Source organism: Panulirus ornatus, chromosome 66, assembly GCF_036320965.1.
Source record: "Panulirus ornatus isolate Po-2019 chromosome 66, ASM3632096v1, whole genome shotgun sequence".
Classification (NCBI taxonomy): domain Eukaryota; kingdom Metazoa; phylum Arthropoda; class Malacostraca; order Decapoda; family Palinuridae; genus Panulirus; species Panulirus ornatus.
The window spans coordinates 5,013,777-5,035,685 of record NC_092289.1 but is presented as its reverse complement, the minus strand read 5'-3'; the positions used below and the strand labels follow the sequence as shown (position 1 = coordinate 5,035,685).

At 38.6% G+C, this 21,909-nt stretch overlaps 1 protein-coding gene across 2 annotated transcripts in view; it reads left to right on the top strand.

Moving 5' to 3' along the window:
* Window positions 1-21,678, top strand: part of LOC139746809 (uncharacterized) — a 32,311-nt gene extending 10,633 nt beyond the window's left edge. Inside the window, exons 4-8 of one of the 2 annotated variants that reach the window (XM_071658374.1) lie at window positions 1,375-1,582; window positions 8,442-8,689; window positions 10,675-10,926; window positions 15,092-15,295; window positions 17,842-21,678. In XM_071658374.1, coding sequence (XP_071514475.1) covers window positions 1,375-1,582; window positions 8,442-8,689; window positions 10,675-10,926; window positions 15,092-15,295; window positions 17,842-18,108 — 1,179 coding nt within the window. In that variant the 3' untranslated portion in view covers window positions 18,109-21,678. The remainder of the gene's footprint in view (window positions 1-1,374; window positions 1,583-8,441; window positions 8,690-10,674; window positions 10,927-15,091; window positions 15,296-17,841) is intronic. The other variant, XM_071658375.1, reaches the window with a different exon arrangement.
* Window positions 21,679-21,909: the final 231 nt, after the last annotated feature.

Sequence of the window (21,909 nt, the reverse complement as noted above, 5' to 3'; positions counted from 1 at the left end):
ACCTGCTTGCCTTCATCCATTTCCAGTGCTACCCCTCCCCACAGGAAACAGCATTGCTTCCCCCTGCTTCAGCGAGGTAGCACTAGGAAAACAGGTTGAAAAATTTTTGCAAGCACAGATGAATGATGTTGGGAAAAGTAGCATGAAGTTTTCTTTGTTCAAAGCTAATGAAGTAAAGAGAATCAGAGTTAATGAAGTGAATTTATAATGAGGTTGCTTGTACCATCTTGTTCTTGTGTTTCATCACCAAGTATCTATTTTTTTTTTTTTTTTTTTTTTTTTAGAAGACACATAGAAGGATGAAAATCATTTCTTTGAAAAAGCCTCTTATTAAACAATATTAGACTATTTCTAAGATTTGTAAGAAATTTATACAATTGATTCATAACTGACTAAGTTTATAGACACTAGAACATAGGCAGGTTAATGATAAGAATATCTGGATTTAGAGTATTTTCAATTGCTTGCTAATTTAGAAGGGTAAGGTAAGTTAGTAGCAGTTTCTTATTAAAGAAGAAGAAAATCTCAGGAAAGATTCCTAGAGTTAATGCTCCTTTCTTCATTTATCATTCCAAAACAGATGTGAATGGGATGATATATTGATTAGTTGGGAATTCCTCTGGTGTACTGTGATAAAGATTTGGATGAGAGTAAGTAGTTGCTCCTCTTTTAACTATCATCGTGAGCTGTTGTAATTATTTTGCGTCCATTTTCTTCTGTTGATTTATTACACTATTTTTCATTGGGTCATTTGAACAGAAACTTTGCATAAGAGATTTATGAATAATTCTTTATTAAGTATTCTATTATATGCTTATCCAGCATCCAGTGTGGCCACCACATGCCAAAATGATCTCTGATTGGCTCTCATCTGCCTTTAAACTTTTCACACTGTAATCTTCTCAAAACTCATTTAGTCAGCTGAATTGCAACTTTGCTGAAATGATCTGTGGATAGCCCTTTATCAAGTTTCATCTAATATGTGCTTACCCAACATTAGATATGGCTGACACAAGGTAGAATGGTCTTTGAATGGCTGAAATTTAAAAAGTTTGTCAGAAAGGAAATGAACATATTAAACCAGAAATGTTTTGAAATGATTGGTAGGTGATCCTTTATGAGATATCCGTTTTATGATCTGATATTTACTGTGATTGCCAGACATACTTGGCCAGACAATTTCTATATCAGAAACTGGTATAGAAATTAGAAAAGGGATTCATGTAAAAAGGTTTTATACAAATTAACCAAGTTCTCACTGCTTAACCCTCAGTTTTGATTATGCTGCACAGGTTGTATCCAGGTACAGCAGTCAGAATGATAATGACAAGGAAATAATGCACTGTGCTTTTAATGAGTCTTGTTTCATTTCAGGGAGAAGTACATGTACCCCAGAGTGAATTGGGTTCTTTACTACGTACAGCTGAAGGACTTCAGGTTAAAGGTTTGGCAGTGCCTGATGACTCTCCCCGTGGCTCCTCCTCCACCCCTATTGTGCCTTCTGCTCCATCCGTCCCACGCTCACATCCGCCCACACTTTTGGCACCTTTGCATCTGCGTGGAAAGCGCAAAAGACCTCCAGGTAATTTTCTTATATATAGTAAAATTTCATTTAACAAAACTACACACATGCCTCACATCTAGACTAATGTCAAGTTATGTTAGTCCAGAGGAACAAATACTTTGATTAAGAAATTTTATGTAAAAGACTGTGGATGGAAGGAGAATGTACGAAATTTCTTTTATAGACCAAAAATTTTGCTGTCATAATATGGAATGGCTGTCATTATCTGTCATCTGTAGATAACTGATTTTTTGTTGTAACTGTAGTTGTTACTGACCAGTTGTTTTTAAAATATAAAGAAAGAATACTAGTGTACCACCATACTCATCATCATTTCCAGCACCAATCTCACCTCATCACCATCCTCACTTCATTACCGCCATGCTGTCATACCATGCATCCATCTGAAGTTTTTTTATTGCTTTTTTTTGTCATACTTGTTTGATGTTTTCCACATTAGCAAGAAGCACTGGGAACAGGTGAAGAATGGCTGCATTATCTCTTATCCATCCTCTATCTTTCATATGTAATGGACGAAAACCACAGTCCCCAATCCACAACCGAGTCTCACAAACCATTTTGTGGTTCCCCCTACCTTTTCATGTGCTATGGTTCAGTCCATTGAGAGATTGCTGATCCCTGTATACCACATTGCACCAGTTCACTGTATACCATGCATACCTTTCACCCACTTGCATGCTGTTATACCATGCTTTTATAGGAATTTTTTTTTTGAAATACTTGTCTGATGTTTTCCTCATTAGCAAGTACAGCAGGAACAGACAAAGAGTGGCTGTTCTCTCTCATCCATCCTGTCTGTCATGTATAATACACCCAAACCACCGCCCCCTATCCACAACCGGGTCCCACAAACTATTTCATAGTTTCCCCTCTGCTGCTTCATGTTCCCTGGTTTAGTCCATTGAAAGGTTTGTGATCCCTGTGTACTGCATCATTTCAGTTCACTATATATCATGCACACCTTTCACCTACTTGCATGTTCTTGCCCCAGGCATTCAAATCTGTTTCACTCCATCCATCTATCTCCACTTTGGTCTCCCCCTTCTCCCTGTCCACTCCACATCTGATATGTATATCCTCGTTGTCAACCTCTCTGTCATTATCTCCATATGTCTAAACCATTTCAACACACCCTCTTCAGCTCTCTCAACTATACTACTCATATTAACACCCTTGATAAAAACTCATTGCTTCTGGCAGCTTTTCTCCCACCCTATATATTCTTAAGACCTTCCACAAAGCATCCCCATCAACCCTATCATATTCCTTCTCCTGATCCGTAAATGCCATAAACAAATCCATCTGTTTTTCAAAGTATTTCCCACATTCTCTAAAGCTAATACCTGGTCCAGACATCCTCTACCACTTCTGAAACAGCATTGCTCCTCTCCAGTATGATGCTCTGTGCATGTTTTCACCTTCTCAGTCAATACCCACTCATGCAACTTACCAGGTATATTCAGCAAACTTTATACCTCTGTTGTCAGAACACTTACCTTTTTCCCCCCTTGCCTTTATACAGTGGCTTTGTACAATCATTTTGCCAATCCTCAGGCACCTCACCATGATCCATATATACAGATTGTACTTCTTTAATCTGGCAACCTGGGGACCTGGCCTTTGCCAGGCCACTGAAAATGTTGGAAAACCAGGTTTTCCTTTTTTCAGCACTCATTGCCATGACCCCAAATTATTCTCACAGTTGCCATATTACTCACCTTCACATTTAAATCACCCATCACTAATACTAGACATCTCACATCAGAACTGTTGGCACACTCACTCAGCTGTTCCCGAAACACTTGCCTCATGATGTTTCTTCCCATGGATAGGTGCATAAGCACTAATGATCAACCTTCTCTCTCCATACACTCAGTTTTTCCCACATCCCTCTGGAATTTACTTCCTTACACTCTTATCACTAATTCCCACAACTGCTTCAGGAGTAGTGCTACTCCTTCTTTCATTCTTGTTGCCGTACCAACTGACTTTAATCCTAAGACATTTTCAAAACATTCTTCCCCTTTATCCTTGAGCTTTTTTTACTCAGCCAGAACATCCAGGTTTCTTTCCTCAAGTATACTGCCTATCTCTCCTCTCTTTTCATCTTGAACACATTTAGACACCCCAGCTTGAGCCTTTGAGGAGGATGAGAACTCCCTACTTGGCTGCCTCTTGTGTTCCTTCTCTTAGAAATTGAAATACAAGAAGGGGGGTTTCCAGGTGCCTGCTCCTACCCCTTGTAGTCGCCTTTTATGACACACAGGGAATATGGAGGTAGAATTCTTTCTTCCTGGCCTCAATGATAACATTTTTATTAATTAGTTTATTTATTATAAAGAAAGTTTTGTATAAATAGATATGTAAAATTACACATAAAATATATTTGTGTGTTGTACAAATAGTACAATTATCACATAAAGAATAGATTGTTGCTAAAAAAGATAACATTAATGGCATTGTTTTGGTATGTTGTGAATAATTTTCTTCATACTTGTCTGCTGTTTCCTGTGTTAGCAAGATAGTGCTAGGAACAAAGAATGGCCTCATATATTTACATTGTCTTTGTATGTGTCAAGTTTACCATCTCTGCCTGAAAAAAAAACTCCTGTGATTATTGTCTAGAATAAGGTTTTCATGTCAGGTTTTATTTGCAGAACAGATCCTAGTACTTACTTATGGTGGGGAGATTGTATGTTTGATGATCACATTAATATGATTTGCACCTTAGTTTTTTTTTTTTTTTTTTTTTTTTTTTCTTTTGTCTCCCGCATTTGCGAGGTAGCGCACCTTAGTTACCACTTGTAATTGAGGTTGGTGGAATGCAGATTTTTCTTTGTCATTATGCTTTGTATTTATGTATTTGAAATTTATGTTCCAGTTGGTACTCTGCCTCTACCAGTAGATAACCATGGGTTCTGAAAAGTTGTTTTAGAAAGAAAAGACCCATCATCGTGCTTGGGAGCAAGAAAATATATCTACAAGTGAGACTTCAAAACTTACGGAAGGGCTAAGTCCACTATCTGGACACTTACTTGGGCTGCTATCCAACACTCAGCCTTCCCCGAGTCTGATTGAGCTAGGGAGACTAGTAAGGAAACTGATAACCTGGTAGATATGGGTTTTTCAATGCCTCACACTTCATCTAGTTATTAGCCAGCTGCCTTACTGGTCATACTAGGTTAACCAGACTTAGCTTTTCAGAGAGGGGTGATGTTAAGAGGAAACTCAAATGCAGTCTGGATGGTGGGCTGTGCCCAACAACTACATCTTGAAATCTTACTTTGAGAACCAATTTTATTGCTTTCGAGCAAGCAAGAATACAGGCATTTTCTTCCATGGACAACTTCTCTGAATCGAACCATGGTTGAATATTGGTAGAGGGGAAATATCTCGGAGCAGAAATAGTGAAAATATTGTTAAACACAAGGATAGCAAGCAAAAGTTGCATCATTCTATGCTCATTAACATGGGCTAATTGAGGCAGCAAATCATGTTCGTCTAACTTTGAAGACTGACATGTTGCCAGAGATGATTTCCTCACCTTAAACGAGTAATGAGATTTGTTCCACAGATAAAACCTGATACATGAATGCCTTATTTTAAATGGTAAGCATAAAATTTTCTTGTAGTGAAGTGAAGCACCAAAACCAGGGCTCCACAGACATTTCTGTGGTTTCTCCTGACTGCTTCCTGTGCCCTGTTTCAGCCTATTCTCAGCACATTGCTCCTAATTTCTCAATCCCATGTATACCATAAACCCTCATGCATGCTCAGGTCTGTAACAGAAAGTTATCGTACACTGGCTGCTTGCCTGCCTCACTATGGTTCATTCAAAACCCTACAACACCTCTGTAGAGGAAAGTTTATGAGTTGTTACATATATATATTTTTTTCTTTTGTGTTCTCCTAGGAAAATGTCTTTTTTTTTGTGCAAAGGAGATAGTCCTTCAGGATCAGTTGTGCAGTTTAAAGGTTAAGTAGAAATGCATTACAGTAAGTACAAGCATGTTGTGTTGAATCTGATCTGATCCAGGCGTTCAACACTCGCTTCATACTTTCTGTAGCTTCAACTCTGGTGTGAATGGTCATCATTACACCTAAAGGTGTCATGTTGGAGGCTTACTGCCTCAATTATCTGCATGTTTAGGAATTATTGATACTAACACAAAAATGACCAAGATCAAAACTTTTCAGAATGTCTTAAGTTTTCCTCTAAGCTGATACTCATCCTGCCTCTCAACTATCTTCAGGCATAAAACTCACTTTGGGACTTCCCACTTGTATAGGGTTTGAGGAAGTTATAAACAATATTACAGTTTTTGAATGTGAGCTGCATGGGCACAGAAAGTACATGAGTTGGACTCACTGGCTTAGTGAACACACTCATTAGTGAACAATTGCTCCAGCTGAGCAGTCACTCGTTAGTATTGCCTGGTGAGTGATTAACTGCTAAAACTGCTCTCATTTTTTGAAGTCTTTTTAATTATTGTCTGATTTCTTTTATGAAGTACCTAATAATGCAACACAGGATATAGTGTTGATTAGTTTCTTTTTTCTGGCACTAACTTACTAACATGGGAAACAACAAACTTGCCTGAAAATATATATTTTTTTTATATTACCCCAGGACTCCTTTTTCTGGAGCTCCTGTCTGATTTTTTTTTTTTATGAAATACCTAATAATGCAACACAGGATATAGTGTTGATTAGTTTCTTTTTTCTGGCACTAACTTAATAACATGGGAAACAACAAACTAGCTTGAAAATATAGATTTTTTTTTTTATATTACCCCAGGACCCCTTTTTCTGGAGCTCCTGTAAGTGAAGGTTGTGCTACTCAGTACACTTGGAGACAAAGTAATCCTTTGAATCAAGTTCTTTGATAGGACTGTACTCTTCCGTCAATTGACAGTGATACAGCCTTGTCAAGGGTAACTTTTCACTGGCAGCATAAATGATATGAGAAAATGTATGTGTGCTGTGAAATCATGCTCTGAAGAAAACATGAATTGTATAATATGATGAGTTGTTTATTAAAGAAATAATGCCCAGAAAAAAAAAAAAATGATCACATACTTATTTGAAAGCATTGTAGGTGTTTTGGTATTTTTGAAAAAGTATCCTGAAAGTATGTTTAATTTTTTATTTTTAGTTAGTGTCTTCTGTTTTGATAATTTTATATTTATCTGTTTAGCATATGGGGATGAACCAGGGAGGGATTACTACTTTTTAAGGGTTGAAGAGCATGTAGAAAGAAAGTTCAGTGTATGTTACCCAAAAAGGGTATGTTTAAATGTATAGTAGTCCCAACAGTATTGTTTGTATGTGAATCTTAGGCCTTGTATGCTAATGAAAGTGTAGATGTATTGAAAATGAAATGACTGAAGACAGTGTGTTGCGTAAGGAGTGACACTGCAAGAGAAAGGTGTGGTTGTAAGCACAGTCTGAATGAGAGGGATGACCAGGGTGTACTGAAATGTAATTGTATTTTATTTATGAATAGTTCAGGACCACTGTTTACCCAGAATTTTTTCCTAAAAGCTCCTGTAGTCCAAGGCTACACTATTTCCAGTAGCAGGGCAATGTAGACTTTTTTGGAATGATAAGTCCTTTGAGGACATTGTAATCCCAGTGACACAGCCTTGCCAAAGATGACTTTTCACACTTAGTGTAACCTCAAGCAGGCAAAGTCCAGTAACACCTGGAATAGTAATAGTTCAGATATATGCAGCCCCTAGGCTAAGATAGATTAAAATGATCTTGGTATGATAAGTAAAGGGAAAAAGGGGAAGGGAAGACTTAGAAGTAGATGGGAGGATGGAGTGAAGGAAACCTTGAGGTACTGTGGTTTGAACGAATTTTGGAGGGCAAGAGATGTGCATGGGACAGATTGTCTAGGGTCAGTGTGGTACATTGGGGCTACATGCTGTCACTGACTTAAATCAGGGCATTGGATGCCTTTAAGGCAAACCATGAATTAGTCAGTTGGCTTGGCTGTAGATATCTGGCTGTGATTTTGGGACAATATACATGACAGCTGGAGTGGTTGTGTGCAAATGAAGCTATTAGTTTTTTCTTAACCTACCTTGTTTTGTAGGGAGAGGCTTTTGGGTATAAGAAAAAATATCATCATTGTCAGTGTTGTTGTTGTTATTATTACTATTATTATTACTGTAATTGTTAATACTGTATGCAGCCCTAGGCCCCTCTTCAATGGGGCTGCTAAAGTTTCAAGGCAGCATTCCATGTGGGAGTAGCATAAGGTGGGTTCCTCTTGAAGGTTGGGAGGGTTCTCAACGACACTATATCCTTTTCCCCTGCTAATGATAATGTAGCATCGTTAAAGTTAGCATCTTGCTTGTGGTGTTACCACTTGCAGGCAGAGTCAGGACACATATTTGTGTGTGTAATTTAGAAAATGATGCATTGGTATGTCAATGCATGCATAAATACATATGGACATATCCCTGAATATGCTGTGTACCCAAGGTACTGAGCCTGGTTCTCCTAGAGCAGAGTTCCCCTCGCTACGTCACAGCATATCAGTGAGGGAGTCTGATCAAGGTTGGTTTTGATATCCACATGAAAATATTGTCTCTCTCATTTGGAAGACATGAAAGAAATGTGATGAAAGCCAATTTTATATATTAATGTACTCTCCTAAATTTTTCTCTCTTTTTGCATGTTGTATGTCTTGTAGATTTTGCATTGGTCTTAGTGTTACTTTTTGTATCCACTTCTGTTTGTTTGATGATAATTTTATTTCTCTTGATGATTAATAATGCATTACATTTTCTGACGTGATTTCATTATAAATACTTTTACAAATGTTTGATATTTATCCTGTCAACAGAATCAAACAGAAAAGATGATCCTCCAAAGCTGACACTGCGACCTGATCTTGGACCTCCAATGCCTAACCGCTCCCGCCAACGCAACCGCCCATCAGGCATGCCAGAACTTAAGAGAATAAAAAGGGAAGATCACAAGGTTGTAGGTGCTGGGGCAATGGAACCAGGTGAGCTTCCTAGATCTCCAAGTCCAGCACCCAGCAGTCACAACAGTGATGATCCACCTGTGAACAATACAGATAAAATAAAGGTTAGAAAGATATTTAAACTACGTGTGCAGTTTTGAAGTTTTTGTGTTATTTGATTTAAGCCTTTTATGAAGGACAGTCTCAAGATATATCAAGAAAGCTTTATTTGGGCAATGAAATATTTGTATTCTGTTACAGAAGCTTGTAAAGCCCTTACTATCATGCCATTGATGAAGTAAGTGTACAACATGACACTGAAAGGTTTGTAATGCCAGGAAATATAGGTAGAAATTCAGTTAAAGTAGGGTATAAAGATGGATTGTACTGAATGATTTGTCAGCTGAATACAGGAGAGTGCACATAATTTTATGGTCATTTTGCATGTATTTTCTATATGATTGTTCATCTTCATAAATGCCAAATATCCATTGAAGTGGGTGTCAAGTATGTTGCAGGTAATTTATCTCCCTTGTGCCGTGAGACTAACATGGAAGGTGATTATGCTTTTAAGAACGTTTTCAGTCAGCCCTTTGGAATCAGTAATTATATACCTTGTAACCCCAGCATAAATGTTTATAATTGCATTCTATGTTATTCTCTCTCTGTGGTCAGTCTGTCCTGTGAGCTTCTCCAAGATCCCTAGGTTTACACCTCTTGCCTGTTTCTAACCACCTTTTCAGCATTTGGGGCCTTCAGCTCAGTTTTGGTTCCCACTGCCAATCAGTGATCTTTCAGCAATGAAGTCAGTGTCCTGCCAGCCTACAGATTAGCCTAACTGGTCTCATGTAATTCTCTGCAACCTCAGACACATTAGACCATATACTAGCCTTTTTTGTTCAGTTTCTTCCATCTAAGATTCACTTGATGTGTAGTGTATATACTTGTAGTGAATTGTTTTGAAATAATTTGTACTGCCAGGATTTTATTTTTTATGTCAGCTGAGATGTCACTGGCAAGTGAAGCCCTATCGAGGCCATCTCATTAACTCTTTGTGGGGGCCTGGAAATCCTCCTATCCAGTTCGTACTTTTCCAAAAGAAGGAACAGAGAAGGGGGCCAAGTGAGGATTTTCTCTCTTAGGCTCAGTCCACAGTTCTTAATGCTACCTTGCTAACATGGGAAATTGCAAATATGATTGTTTCTTACATATCCACCATTTCCCACATTAGTGAGGTAGCACTAAGAACTGAGGACTGAGCCTTAGAGGGAATATCCTCACTTGACCCTCTTCTCTGTCCTCTCTTTTGGAAAATTAAAAACTGGAGGAGAGGATTTCCATCCCCCCACTTTACCATATTTTATGTTGACGACAGTTCCTCCCTTCTACCCTTCCCCTTCTTCTCTCTCTCGGAAATCTGATAGTTTGGTTTGTGAAGTGACAGAATTAAGGGATGGCATTATCTTCTTGACCCTGACCTATGAAGCTGAAACGTGGACATGGAATGAGCCACATAGTGGTCATGTGCACAGGCTGTATGAATGAGCTATTTGAGAGGAGCATATGGTAGGACTAGATGGAATAAATAAATGAGGGTTGTATGAGGGTTTTGGTATGGCAGGGAATGAATTGTGGAGAGGTAGATGGGTGAAATGTAACACTTTGAGGTGGCTTGGGCATATGGAAAGAATGCAAGACAGGGAGTTTACAAGGAGAGTATATGACAGTATGATTAAAGGGGATGGCATGAGAGGAATACTGGAGGAAGAGAAATGGTAGAAGAATGTGTGAAATGGCATATGCAAGGGAGGCATGTAAGGACAGGGATCAGTGGAGACTTTTGCTGTGGCCACCCCCTTGATGGGAGTTCCCAGAGGGAGTGGGCATCAGAAATATAGATAGGTAGATCAATAAACAAGTGGCATATTCTTTCATGTGAAGTGCTGACCCTTTCCTGTGGCAGAATCTCATCTGAGGTACTTGTTGTATGGCAAGTGGCTCCAGCCAGGCTTCATATGTGACTGTATTGTCCCACTGATTAGGAACTTTCAATTTGTGTGGAGTTTCTCCCAGTGAACTTTAGGAGTAATGATACATATTTCAATTTCAGAATGAGTGTCCAGATTATGTGAAAGGTGAAGAAGATGACCCAGAAGAGGATGAAGGGGTTGCAGGAGAAGGGATGTCTGGGGATGAAGAGCAGGAAGACGATGACGATGAAGAGGAGGAAGAAGATGAGGAAGAGGAAGATGATGAGGAAGGAGGTTTAGGCGAGGCAGAGGGACTGTCCCATGGCATTCTCTCTGACGTTGATGCTTTTGAACAATCTAACTCCTCTCTTCCAAATTCAGATATGTCAACGGTATAGTAAAAAGACCTCTTCCCCTCATTTATTCTCTGCAACTGTTGAATAGATTATTGAGGAATTTCAAAGTAGATATAACTTGTAGTGAAGTAAATGTCTCTTTCACTCTCTTTCTTACTTATTACCAACTTCCTGCCCTTGGAGTCCCTTTTGTCCGTATGAGGCTCCTATAGCACTCAGGAAGCTAACCACATCCACTTTATGGGACCACAGTTCATAAAGTTTTGTGCTGAGTGTGTGTTTTATGTGCAGGGAGTGCAAGGAAATTGTGTAGTAAGAGCTTAGTGTCTTTATGGTAGTTGCATCATTGATATAAAGAGTCTTGAAATATGTTGGAACTGCTTATATAAAAGTGTTCTAGTGATGGGTGATGTCCAGAGCATAAGCAGGAGAGTGTGACTTGTGTTTGTCTGGAGAGCTTAAGACTAAGTTAGGAGGTCAGTTGATTTGTGCTTGTTGGGTTACTTCATTGTTTATGGGTTTTGTCAGTATTGTGATTATTTAGGGGGAGGGGTGGGTAGTCTGTGAGTGGAGGTTACCAAAGTGTCTCGGAGTTGGTTGAGTATTGTACAGATGTAGAAAGGTGGGAGCATAGATCTATATGTGATTCTTGTTTCTTGCTTGAGGGCTATGTGTATATTGTGTTCTCTGAGTTGGTTGAGTATTTCTGTGTTTGTTTTTGATGCCATTGATTTAGAGTGGCAAGATTTTAGTTTGTTGTTGGGGTTCTGTAGAGTAGAATAGTTTGTGTTTAAAATTAATTGTGTATTCTGGGATGTTGTTTGTTGGAAGTTTGTGATGGGGTAATGTAATTTGCTGTTTGGGTCGTTGCTACTTTTCCAGTGTTCTGATTAGTTCCTAATGAATCACAGTGATGTGCAGTTGTGGTATTACCAATGAGTGCAGATGGAGCTTTGGATGGAGTAGTGCTTTTTGATGACTGGCAGTTGGTTCTGTGGGCGGAGTTATACGGATGGCCCAGGGTTAGGGTTGATGTCTCCAGCTTCCTTGAGCATTTGGAAGATGATGACTTGACCATCATCTCCAAGCATTGAAAAAATGTGTTTGTTTAAGATGTCAGGGTATGACCCATGGTTTGGCTTGATGGCTGGGGACAGATAAAGATCGTGCTCCACTTTCCACTTGGGTGCAGTAGTTGATACCTTTTGGGGTGGGAAGCTCCAGAAGGGTGTGACTCCTCTTATCTCATGTCACCAGGCTCCCAATATCCTGCTCATGAATGTATAGACATAGTTGAAGTAAGTGATCAGAAGAAAACAAAGCTAACAATGGTGAAACCTGTCATGATGTTATTGAAGCAAGCATTGACCAAAACAGTATAGCAGATCAACACAATATGGTGTACTAACACCATTACACAAAGGTGGATTCAATTTAATGCCAAATAGTATAGACCAGTCAGTGCTACAATTAGTAGCAGGGAAATAATGGACTTCTTTGGATTGAGAGATACTGTGATGATACAGCCTCTATGTAGGTAGTAGTTGGTTGGCAGCCACTAACCATGTATTACTGAAACTACCTATTGTGGTATTGGGAGGGTTACTGCGTAATGAGCCAACAATTCAGTGATTGTCACGCTGCACTCCTTGATCCAGGTAGCTGTATTATCTTTCCGGCTCATCCACATGTGGACTGCTGGCATTCCATCCGTAAACATACAGTCTCTTCTTGTCACACATAACACTTGATAACACTTAACTCCGCAGCCCTGCCTTTGGCTAAATGGTAGGAGCACTAGATAGAGGTTATAGGTAGGAACATTAAGCAGGAGTGTTAGGTGGAAACATTGGGTACTCTTTTGCCTTGGCCACCCTCTCAAGGGAGTTCCCAAAGGGTAAACAGGCATCAGAGATATAGGTAGATATATTAAGTAGAAGTATTAGGTTGGAGCATTAGGTAGAAGTTGTAGGTTAGAATATTAGGCAGAAGTAGTTGGTAGTAGCATTTGGTAAGAGTCTCTGAAAATACTGTGCTAGAGTTGCTCTCTGCCAGTGGCCTGTTAAGAGTGAGGCATAAAGGCTAAGAAGCACCACTGGAGTTCATCTGTTATGGGGACTTTTGTCATGGCCAAAGGGAACAGGCATCAGAGATAGAGAATAGGACAGCCTCATTGAATGTGAACAATTAGATATGGAATTAGAGAGGAGCTAGGATTAACAGGATTAGTACAATGAGAACTACAGAAAGTAAATCAAATGAAAACTTTCAAGAGCAGACTGAGAGCAAAATTGGAAACAGGAATGCCAACTATTTTTAGCAGGAGTGATGATAGAGCTGGTAAGAATCCTAACAAACACAAAAATATGATACAGTAAGACCAAAAATAAATGAATTACAACCTGACAGACAGCCATTAAAATGAGAGAAAGACAGTCCTCTGAAAATTTTGTATACAAATATACAGAGACTAATAACTGAGAACTCTAGAATTAAGATTTGAATTCTTGAGTATACACGTCTTTTCTTCAGTTGCTGAATTTCTCCACTCAAGGGTAATCAGCTTACACAAAGGAATTGGCTTGGCTCTACACAGGGTGCTCCTGTTGGAGTTAAGGCTTTTACTTTTTCCTTGCTAATGATCTGAAACATATAATCAGACATTCAGCATGAGTTTCTAACAGTTGAGCATCCTACCAAGACAAACAGCTTTTTTACCTCTGAGCCCTCCCACTATTTGTACACTGTTTCTTTCCCTTTAGAGTATTCTGATCATAATCTCATCTCTGTCACTTCTCATTGGGCAACATCCCCCTATCCCTCTTTTGGAATACCACCTCTGGTAGTATTGGATAGGTTAGTGGCATCCTTGCACAACTTTATACCCACTTTCCATAGGAAAAGTGCTGTTTTGGTAGCCAAGAAATGCCCGGTGTGCTGACTAAATAGTGAAGATTATCTCAGCTAGAATGGAGTTCTGTGGCTCTTGTCTACAAGATCTGTCTCTTCATTTGTGTTTTGATTACTCTTGCTCTGATACCTGTTTTGGATGAGTCCTTGTTTACTCCATCTCCCACTGAATTTATTCCCTCCTCTATATTTTCCCTCATCAAGGGTTTCCAGGTACTCCCCCATCTACAAGTGGGCAAGATGTATGGCTCAGCTCACATACCTCTTCATTTCCCAGGAAATGTGCCTTTAAGCTGTTCTTTATGGAAGCATTCCTTGTTGTAGCCTATCCCAAAAAAAGGAGATTGTTCTAACCTTTCCAACAGCAGGCCTGTTGCTTTCACATCTGTTGTCTCTAGAGTTCTGTCCTATCACTTACTTGCTTTTTTTTTTTTGTATCATAGATGACCTTTCTACAAGATTTAATCTCATTTACTCTTAAACCAAAATGGGTCTATTCTTCATACCTCAACTTATTTACCATCTCTTTCTCACTCCAGTACTTTTTCTTGCTCTGAACATTTATTTTCACTCAATTTGGACCTATGCAACATCTTAGAATGGGGAGGCAGTAATGTGGTTGAATTCAGCTATGTATTTTGACACTATTGAATGTAGTCAGGTTACTGCCTCCCCATTTTCATAGGTTCAGATGAAGCGAGAAAATATGTTCAGTGGAAGAAAAGAGTATCAAAGTGAGGAGGATCTCAGTGTGTGTAGCATAAGAATGAGTATGGTTTGAAATTTGGTAGAATATCATTAATAAAGAAAAGAAAGAGGGTATGTGATAGGACAGAACTCTGAGGGACATCACTGTCGAGTTAAAGTGAGGTGTAACCTCATTTATGACTATCACAGTGGAACAACCAGAAAGAAAACTCTTCATTAGAGCACTGAGAGAAACAAAAAAGCCAAAGGAAGTATAGTAAGCAGACTTGTGTCACAACCAAACAAATGCTTTAGAGATGTTGAGGATTACCATAATTTCTGAACAAATGAGGACTGAAGATGGGTCATACAGTAGAGATCAGATCACCATTGGGCTTTGTAACACAAAGGCTGTGTTTGTGATCAAAGATATATTCAAATACTTAAAGTGAAATTTATATGGAGATTTACTAAATTAGTTTTGCATAGAAATAAAACAGCAGTAAATATAATAACAGGTATTATTTAGCTATAAAGAACATTAGAATTTTTAAGTAATGTATTCTTTGTCATAATACGGTTAATTGTTACATCTTGATTCTAGACGGAATTATTACAAGTTGATTTAAGCGAAGATGGAACGCAATTCATTATTGGGCCTGGTGGCTACGGTGAAGTGATGTCAAGAACTTCTTCGCTGGCTGGAGATGAGGAACGAAATGGAGATAGAGAGCAGAAGAAGCCTTTTGTATGTCCCCTTTGTGGTCAGTCTTTTACACGTCGAGATAACCTTGCAAATCATATCAAGGTAAGGAACTCAAGTTAGCAGTCGTATTAAGGTATAAAAATTTTTTTCATTTATATTCACCATAACATCATTAGAAATTGAATGAAGAATATTTATTTGCAGTATGTGAAATATTGAGTGGTAAAACATCTTGGAGGAAGTTGTCACATCAGTTGAAAGTTCAGTTTTACATGTAAGCGTTGAATCAATCTAATACTAAAAGAATTTCTCATTTGTACTGTACCAGGAGGGAGTTTTACAGTTGAATGCTCTGTACTATCAGAGAACCTCTTGAATTTATTTATGTTTCTGTATTAACCATGTCCTCAATCAGTATGTTCCATTCATCTCCCATGCTTATTTTATAGAAATATTTCTTTACATCCTTATTTACAAGCTTCTTACTTGATTTCTTGTTTTGTCTCCTGGTTGTTCTTTCCTTACAACTCTCAAAGTCCTGTCTACTTCACTGATCTCATATATGAACTTAAAGGTTATGATCACTTACCCTTTTCAAAAAATATTCTCAAAAAATCAAAAAGCAGAAATATAGTTTCAATTTCTGACTGATGGAATAGAAGGAGCCTTGCAGGAAGATTGTAAGGAAGTGAGTTCTAGACTGCTGTAAGTAGAATTGAAATTGAATTCCAAGAGATGGGCTATTTTTAGTGCTTATGTACTTGGCCATGATGTAAGTAGAAATGAAAATGGATTCCAGGAGATGAGTGGGTTTTAGTGCTTATATACTTGGCCATGAGAAGAAAGATCATGAGAGGTAAGTGTTTTAGGAGTAGCTGAATGAGTGTGTTAGCAGTTTTGCTGTAAAAGTCCTTCTATTAGTGATGGGTAATTTATATGCAAAAGTGAGTAATGTAGCAGTTGAGGGTATAATTTGGGGGGCATGGTGTATTCAGTATTATGAATGGAAATGGTGAACATCTTGTGGAGTTGTGTGCAGAAAAAAGACCAATGATTGGGAATACTTGGTTTAAAAAGAGGGACATACACAAGCATATGGAGTATGTGAGTAGGAAGATGGTCAGCAGGCATTACTGGATTACCTACTTGATGATAGGCTTGCAAAAGAGAGACTTGGATGTGAATGTGCTGAGAGGGACAGCTGGTGGGACATCTGATCATTACCTTATGGAGATTTATAGAGGTTGTCTGAAAAGAGGAAACATTATTGGTGAAAAGAGAGTGGTGAGAGTAAGTAAGCTAGGAAAAGAGATTTATTTGAAGAAATATCAGTAGAGATTGAGTGTAGAATGGCAAAAGGTGAGGGTAAACAAAGTTAGGAGAATGGATGAGGAACAGCAAGAATTTAGGGAAGTAGTGATGGGGTAGCCCAGCCCACCCGCATACACATGTATGTGGGTGGGCAAAGGTGAAGATCTGTAGAAGTTTTCAGAAAAGAAGAAAGAATGTTGGGGTGAAGAGAGTGGTGAGAGTAAGTGAGCTTGTGTGAGGAAGTACCAGGAGAGATTGAGTGGAGAATGGAAAAAGGTGAGAGCAAGTGACGTAAGGGGAGTGGGGGAAGGAATGGGATGTATTAAGGGAAGCAGTGATGGCTTGCGCAAAAGATGCTTGTGGCATGAGAAAGGTGGAAGGTGGGCAGATTAGAAAGGGTAGTGTGTGGTAACATGAAAAAGTAAAATTGTTAGTAAAAGAGAGGCGTTTGGAAGATTTTTGCCAGGAAGTAGTGCGAATGACTGGGAGATATATATATAAAAAAAAGAGGCAGGAGGTCAAGAGAAAGGTGCAAGAGGTGAAAAAGAGGGCAAATGAGGGTTGGGTTGAGAGAGTAGCATTAAATTTCAGGCAGAATAAAAGGATGTTTTGGAAGGAGGTAAATAAAGTGCATAAGACAAGAGGACAAATAGGAACATTGATGAAGGGGGCTAATGGGAGGTAATAACAAGTAGTGGTGAAGTGAAAAGGAGATGGAGTGAGTATTTTTAAGGTTTGTTGAACATGTTTGATGATAGAGTGGTAGATATAGGGTGTTTTTGGTTGAGGTGGTGTGTGAAGTGAGAGGGTCAGAGAGAATGGTTTGGTAAACAACGAAGAGGCAGTGAAAGCTTTGCAGAAGGTGAAAGCTGGTAAGGCAGCAGGTTTGGATGGTATTGCAGTGGAATTTATTGAAAAAAGGGGGTGACTGTGTTGTTGATTGGTTGATAAAGATATTCAATATATGTATGGTTCATGGTGAAGTGCATGAGGATTGGCAGAATGCATGCATAATGCCACTGTACTAAGGCAAGGTACTGGAGGGGAGGATTTCCACTCCCACCCCTTTAAGTTGCATTCTGTGACATGCAAGGAGTATGTGGGAAGTATTCCTTCTCACCTATCCCCATTTATATGGATTAATAAGGAATAGCCTTCAGTAACTTTACTGTGTTGAAGAGCTTCTCACATTTGTTTTGGGGGCTTTGTGATTGAGTAAGTATGATTTGGATGTGGCATAATTTGCTGTTGTTAAGTTTTGGATATGACATGATTTACATTTTGATGGTTACAGTTCTCTCTAAATAAGTAATTTGTAAAGTGTAATTCCTTTGCAGACACACACCGGTGACCGTCCGTTTATGTGCCAGTATTGTCACAAGTGTTTTTCAAGAAAAGACTACCTGAAGCAGCATGAACGTATTCATACTGGAGAGAAACCATATGCCTGTGACATTTGTGGTCGTGCATTTACCCGTAAGGAGGGTTTAACAGACCACATGCGATGCCATTCAGACTTCAAAGCCTTTTCTTGTGAAACCTGTGGTAAGAGCTTCAAGCAAAAATGTGGTTTGCGTTTCCATAAAAGAAACTATAAACATTAGCCATATAAGAGATCAGTGAAACTGAAGACATATTGTGAGGATTTTGATAAATATATAATTTTTAGAAGCAATTCATCCATTCACAATGTGCCATTGCTTCTATTAAGTCAGTGAATTAATTAGCTAATTTTTTTATGAAGAAATTTGATTTTGATATGTTTCACAAGTTAGGTTAATATTTACAGAATCAAAGAAAATAATGTATCAGCTTTCTTTAACATTGATTAGATACATACCTTCAGGTATATTTAAAGTTAGTGAAATAAATCAGATGTTCACTTCATAATAACACTTAGCAAAATATTACACAGTATTTAATGTATTTTTGGGTTAAGATTTATTTTGCCATGGCAGAGAATGAGAGGTGATGTTGGTATGGTAGAATATTGATAATCTCATTTTGACTGATCCCAGTATTGAGGCATACACTGATGAATGAGCATTGTTTTATTTATGGTCTGCCACGTGGTGCTTCCCAACCCCCTCATCATTCATGGTTAATACTGTTCTCCTTCCATGGTATTTCTGAGTTTTCCTGAAATTCTAAATGTATAAATGTTCTCTTTCATAAAATGTATACAGTCCAATCTTGATTATCAGATCTAATTAGGATTTGATAGCACAGGATAATCTCTACTTTGCCCATTATAACTACATCCAATTGGAAAAGATATGGCTTCAAGGCTGTATGATTTGTAGTCAGTTATGTTTGTTATTATCACCCCACCTTGCCCATCCTTACTGGCTGATGTTATTTCATAATTTACCCCAGACGCTTCACATTCCCTAGTTCAGTCCATTGACAGTACGTTGACTCATATACATACAAAAAATGCCCGTACATGGACATACACATACATATACATATCAACATACACATACACAGACATATACTTTTTTTTTTTTTTTTTGCGCTGTCTCCCGCGTACACATATGTACACATATATATATTCATACTTGCTTGCCTTCATCCATTCCCGTTGCTACCCTGCCACACTGGAAATAGCATCGCTATATCCCACTTCAGCGAGGTAGCACCAGGAAAACAGACAAAATGGCTACATTCGTTCATGCTCAGTCTCTAGCTGTCATATGTAATGCACTGATTCACAGCTCCCTATCCATATCCAGGCCCCACAGACCTTTCCCTGGTTTACCCCAGATGCTTCACATGCCCTTGGCATCATTTTCACCTAATAACCTGTTCATTTTTATTTTTTCATACTTATTTGCTTTTTCTCACCTCAGCAGAGCAGTGACATGAATATGTAAACCATGGCCATATTTTCTTATATCTGCTTTCTAGCTGTCATGTGTAGGACATCGAAAGAGAGCCCTGCATGCTCTGCCAAGCCCCGCACACCAATCTCTTGGTTCCCCTAACCTCTTCATATGCCTTAGTTCAACATATTGATAGCTATACTCTGTTTATTCGGGCCTGCCGCTATGAATCAGCAATCAATATCATTTGCTTGTTTGCTCTTCGCTCTATACTGGGCCCTGGGCATGGAGCCCGCTGCTCTTGAAATGGTCTCAACGCCCTATTGAGATTATTCCTATAATTTACTAGGAATGAGAGAGGGTTAATTCTCACGAGCCAAAATCATAATCATTGACAAAATCGCTTGGTCAGCGTACTTTTTTTTAACTCTCCCTTTCTCAGAAATGAGGAAGGACAAAGCAAAACATGTTAGAAAAGTCCTGATTTTATTGTCCGCTGTGACAGAAGGTACATTAAACTGCTATAATTTTCTCAACATGATGCTCATAGATACATGCATTCACACATAACCATTTACAAGAGTCACAAAATTGCTCTTCCGTTAACTACACACACAATCCATGTTCACAAAGATAAGTATGTATTAAGTGTAAACACAAAAGCTTTCTCAGAAATAGGCCAAAGCATTCATTGCTCACACGCACACAAACACTCATTATTTTAACTATCAAGTTATACTCATACGTGTGTGTGTGTGTGTTATATGCATGAGTGCTGGAATCATCTTCCTTATCCATCACTATCTTCACTGTCATCTGATTCTACATTAATCACAAAGCTTTCAGGTAAGTGATCCATTGCTGTATTTTTTGCTCTATAGTCCCTTTCTATTTTTCTTGTATGATTTATAAATTTTTGCCAATTTTATGGTGTTACATGGTTAATGGCTTGATTCATTATCTCTTGTATGCTTTTCGATGATTGATTGTGATTAGAATTGTTTCTCTTCGCTTTATGTTTAACTCTACTCCAGATTAGGTCAACTGGGTTTAGCACAATAATATGGAGGTAGTGTTAGTACTTTTTGTCCATGGTTTATTGCAATTTCATCCACTTCTTAATATTGCTTTTCATTATGTTGTCCACTAATGTTTAGCAATTCTGCTTTTGTGTATGATGGATCATGGGCAGTGTTGTTGTCATGCAACCACTTAAGTATATGGGGCATGTTATTGCTGGACGTTGGCACTTTATAAGATATGTGAGTGATAGGATGCATTGTCCTTGATGATTAAGATCTATCTGGAATGCTGGGAGTAGCTGATGCTCAGACCAAGTCTTCAGTCAATGATGGTCCATTGATTCTTGGTAGTCACCCTTTGCACTCTTTATTGGAACACAAGTAAAGCTCCCGGCATGAATCCTTTTTCACCTTCAGCATGAACTATTATGAATCTTGCCCCTTTCCCAGTTTTCAGTTTGGGGCCAACTGATCCATCATCGTTTCAGTCATTGGTTCTGATTTATCCAGGTTTCAATCATACATATTTCTGTTGCCCTTAATTTATCAAAAGTGTTTATTTCTTACAACAACGTCTTCTTTTTCCAGTAATATTTTTTTTACCACTGTAAACTTTCTTGAAAATGATCCCTAAATCCTTAACTACTTTGTACAAAGAACTCTGTGATCCAGTAAAAGTGAGGGGTGGTTTTCTCACCATTTGCAGCAGTCCAGAAAGCATTGGTAACTCGCCCCTCTCATAAAACAATAGCAGCTCCTTCCTCGTGCATTCTGTATTGAGATCAGCAAGCTGGCCAAAGATAGTGGAAAGCTTTACTGGCACATCAGGGGAGTCGATTAATCCATCAGGAGATAGGTCTCTGAGCCTTAATCCTCTGGATCATGTTGTGAGACACAAATCAAAGCCATTTCTGTGAAGCAAGGGTAAGCAAAAACAGTTGTTTACTTATGGGAAAAATTATTGATGTCTTGACGGTTGATGGGTATGCGCAGTATGGGGCCATAGAACTGGAACCAATGTATCATCCAAAAACATTCTGATGGCATTACTTAGCAGTTTAATGGTCAGTATCATATTTTTTTTATTAATAGATGTACACTTTCTTCGTAATTTTCACACATAGACATCTTCAGTTTTGTAGTTTCTGCATCCTTTGTCCATTCTATTCCCATACCGGATTTAAACAAATCATGGTATGGGATATCAGTTGTTGATTTTTGATGACAGACCCAAATAAACATAGTATAGATTTGCCATTATACTGCATTGCACCCGTTTACTGTGTCCTGTGTGTACTTCTCACCTTCCTGAATATTCATTCCCAAAGAACTCAAGGCCTTTATTACTCTGTCCTTCCATCTCAGAGTGCCCATTTCTCATGCTGTCTTCACATCTGCCTCATAGATCTTTGTCATTTCCTTTTTCATTCTCTTCAAATGTCCAAACCGTACAGCACATTTTCTCCATTCATTTGCATTCATAGTTCAAGACTCACATCCATACAACACGGTTGGGACTACTATACCTTCAAACACACCCATCTTTAATAGAAAATGA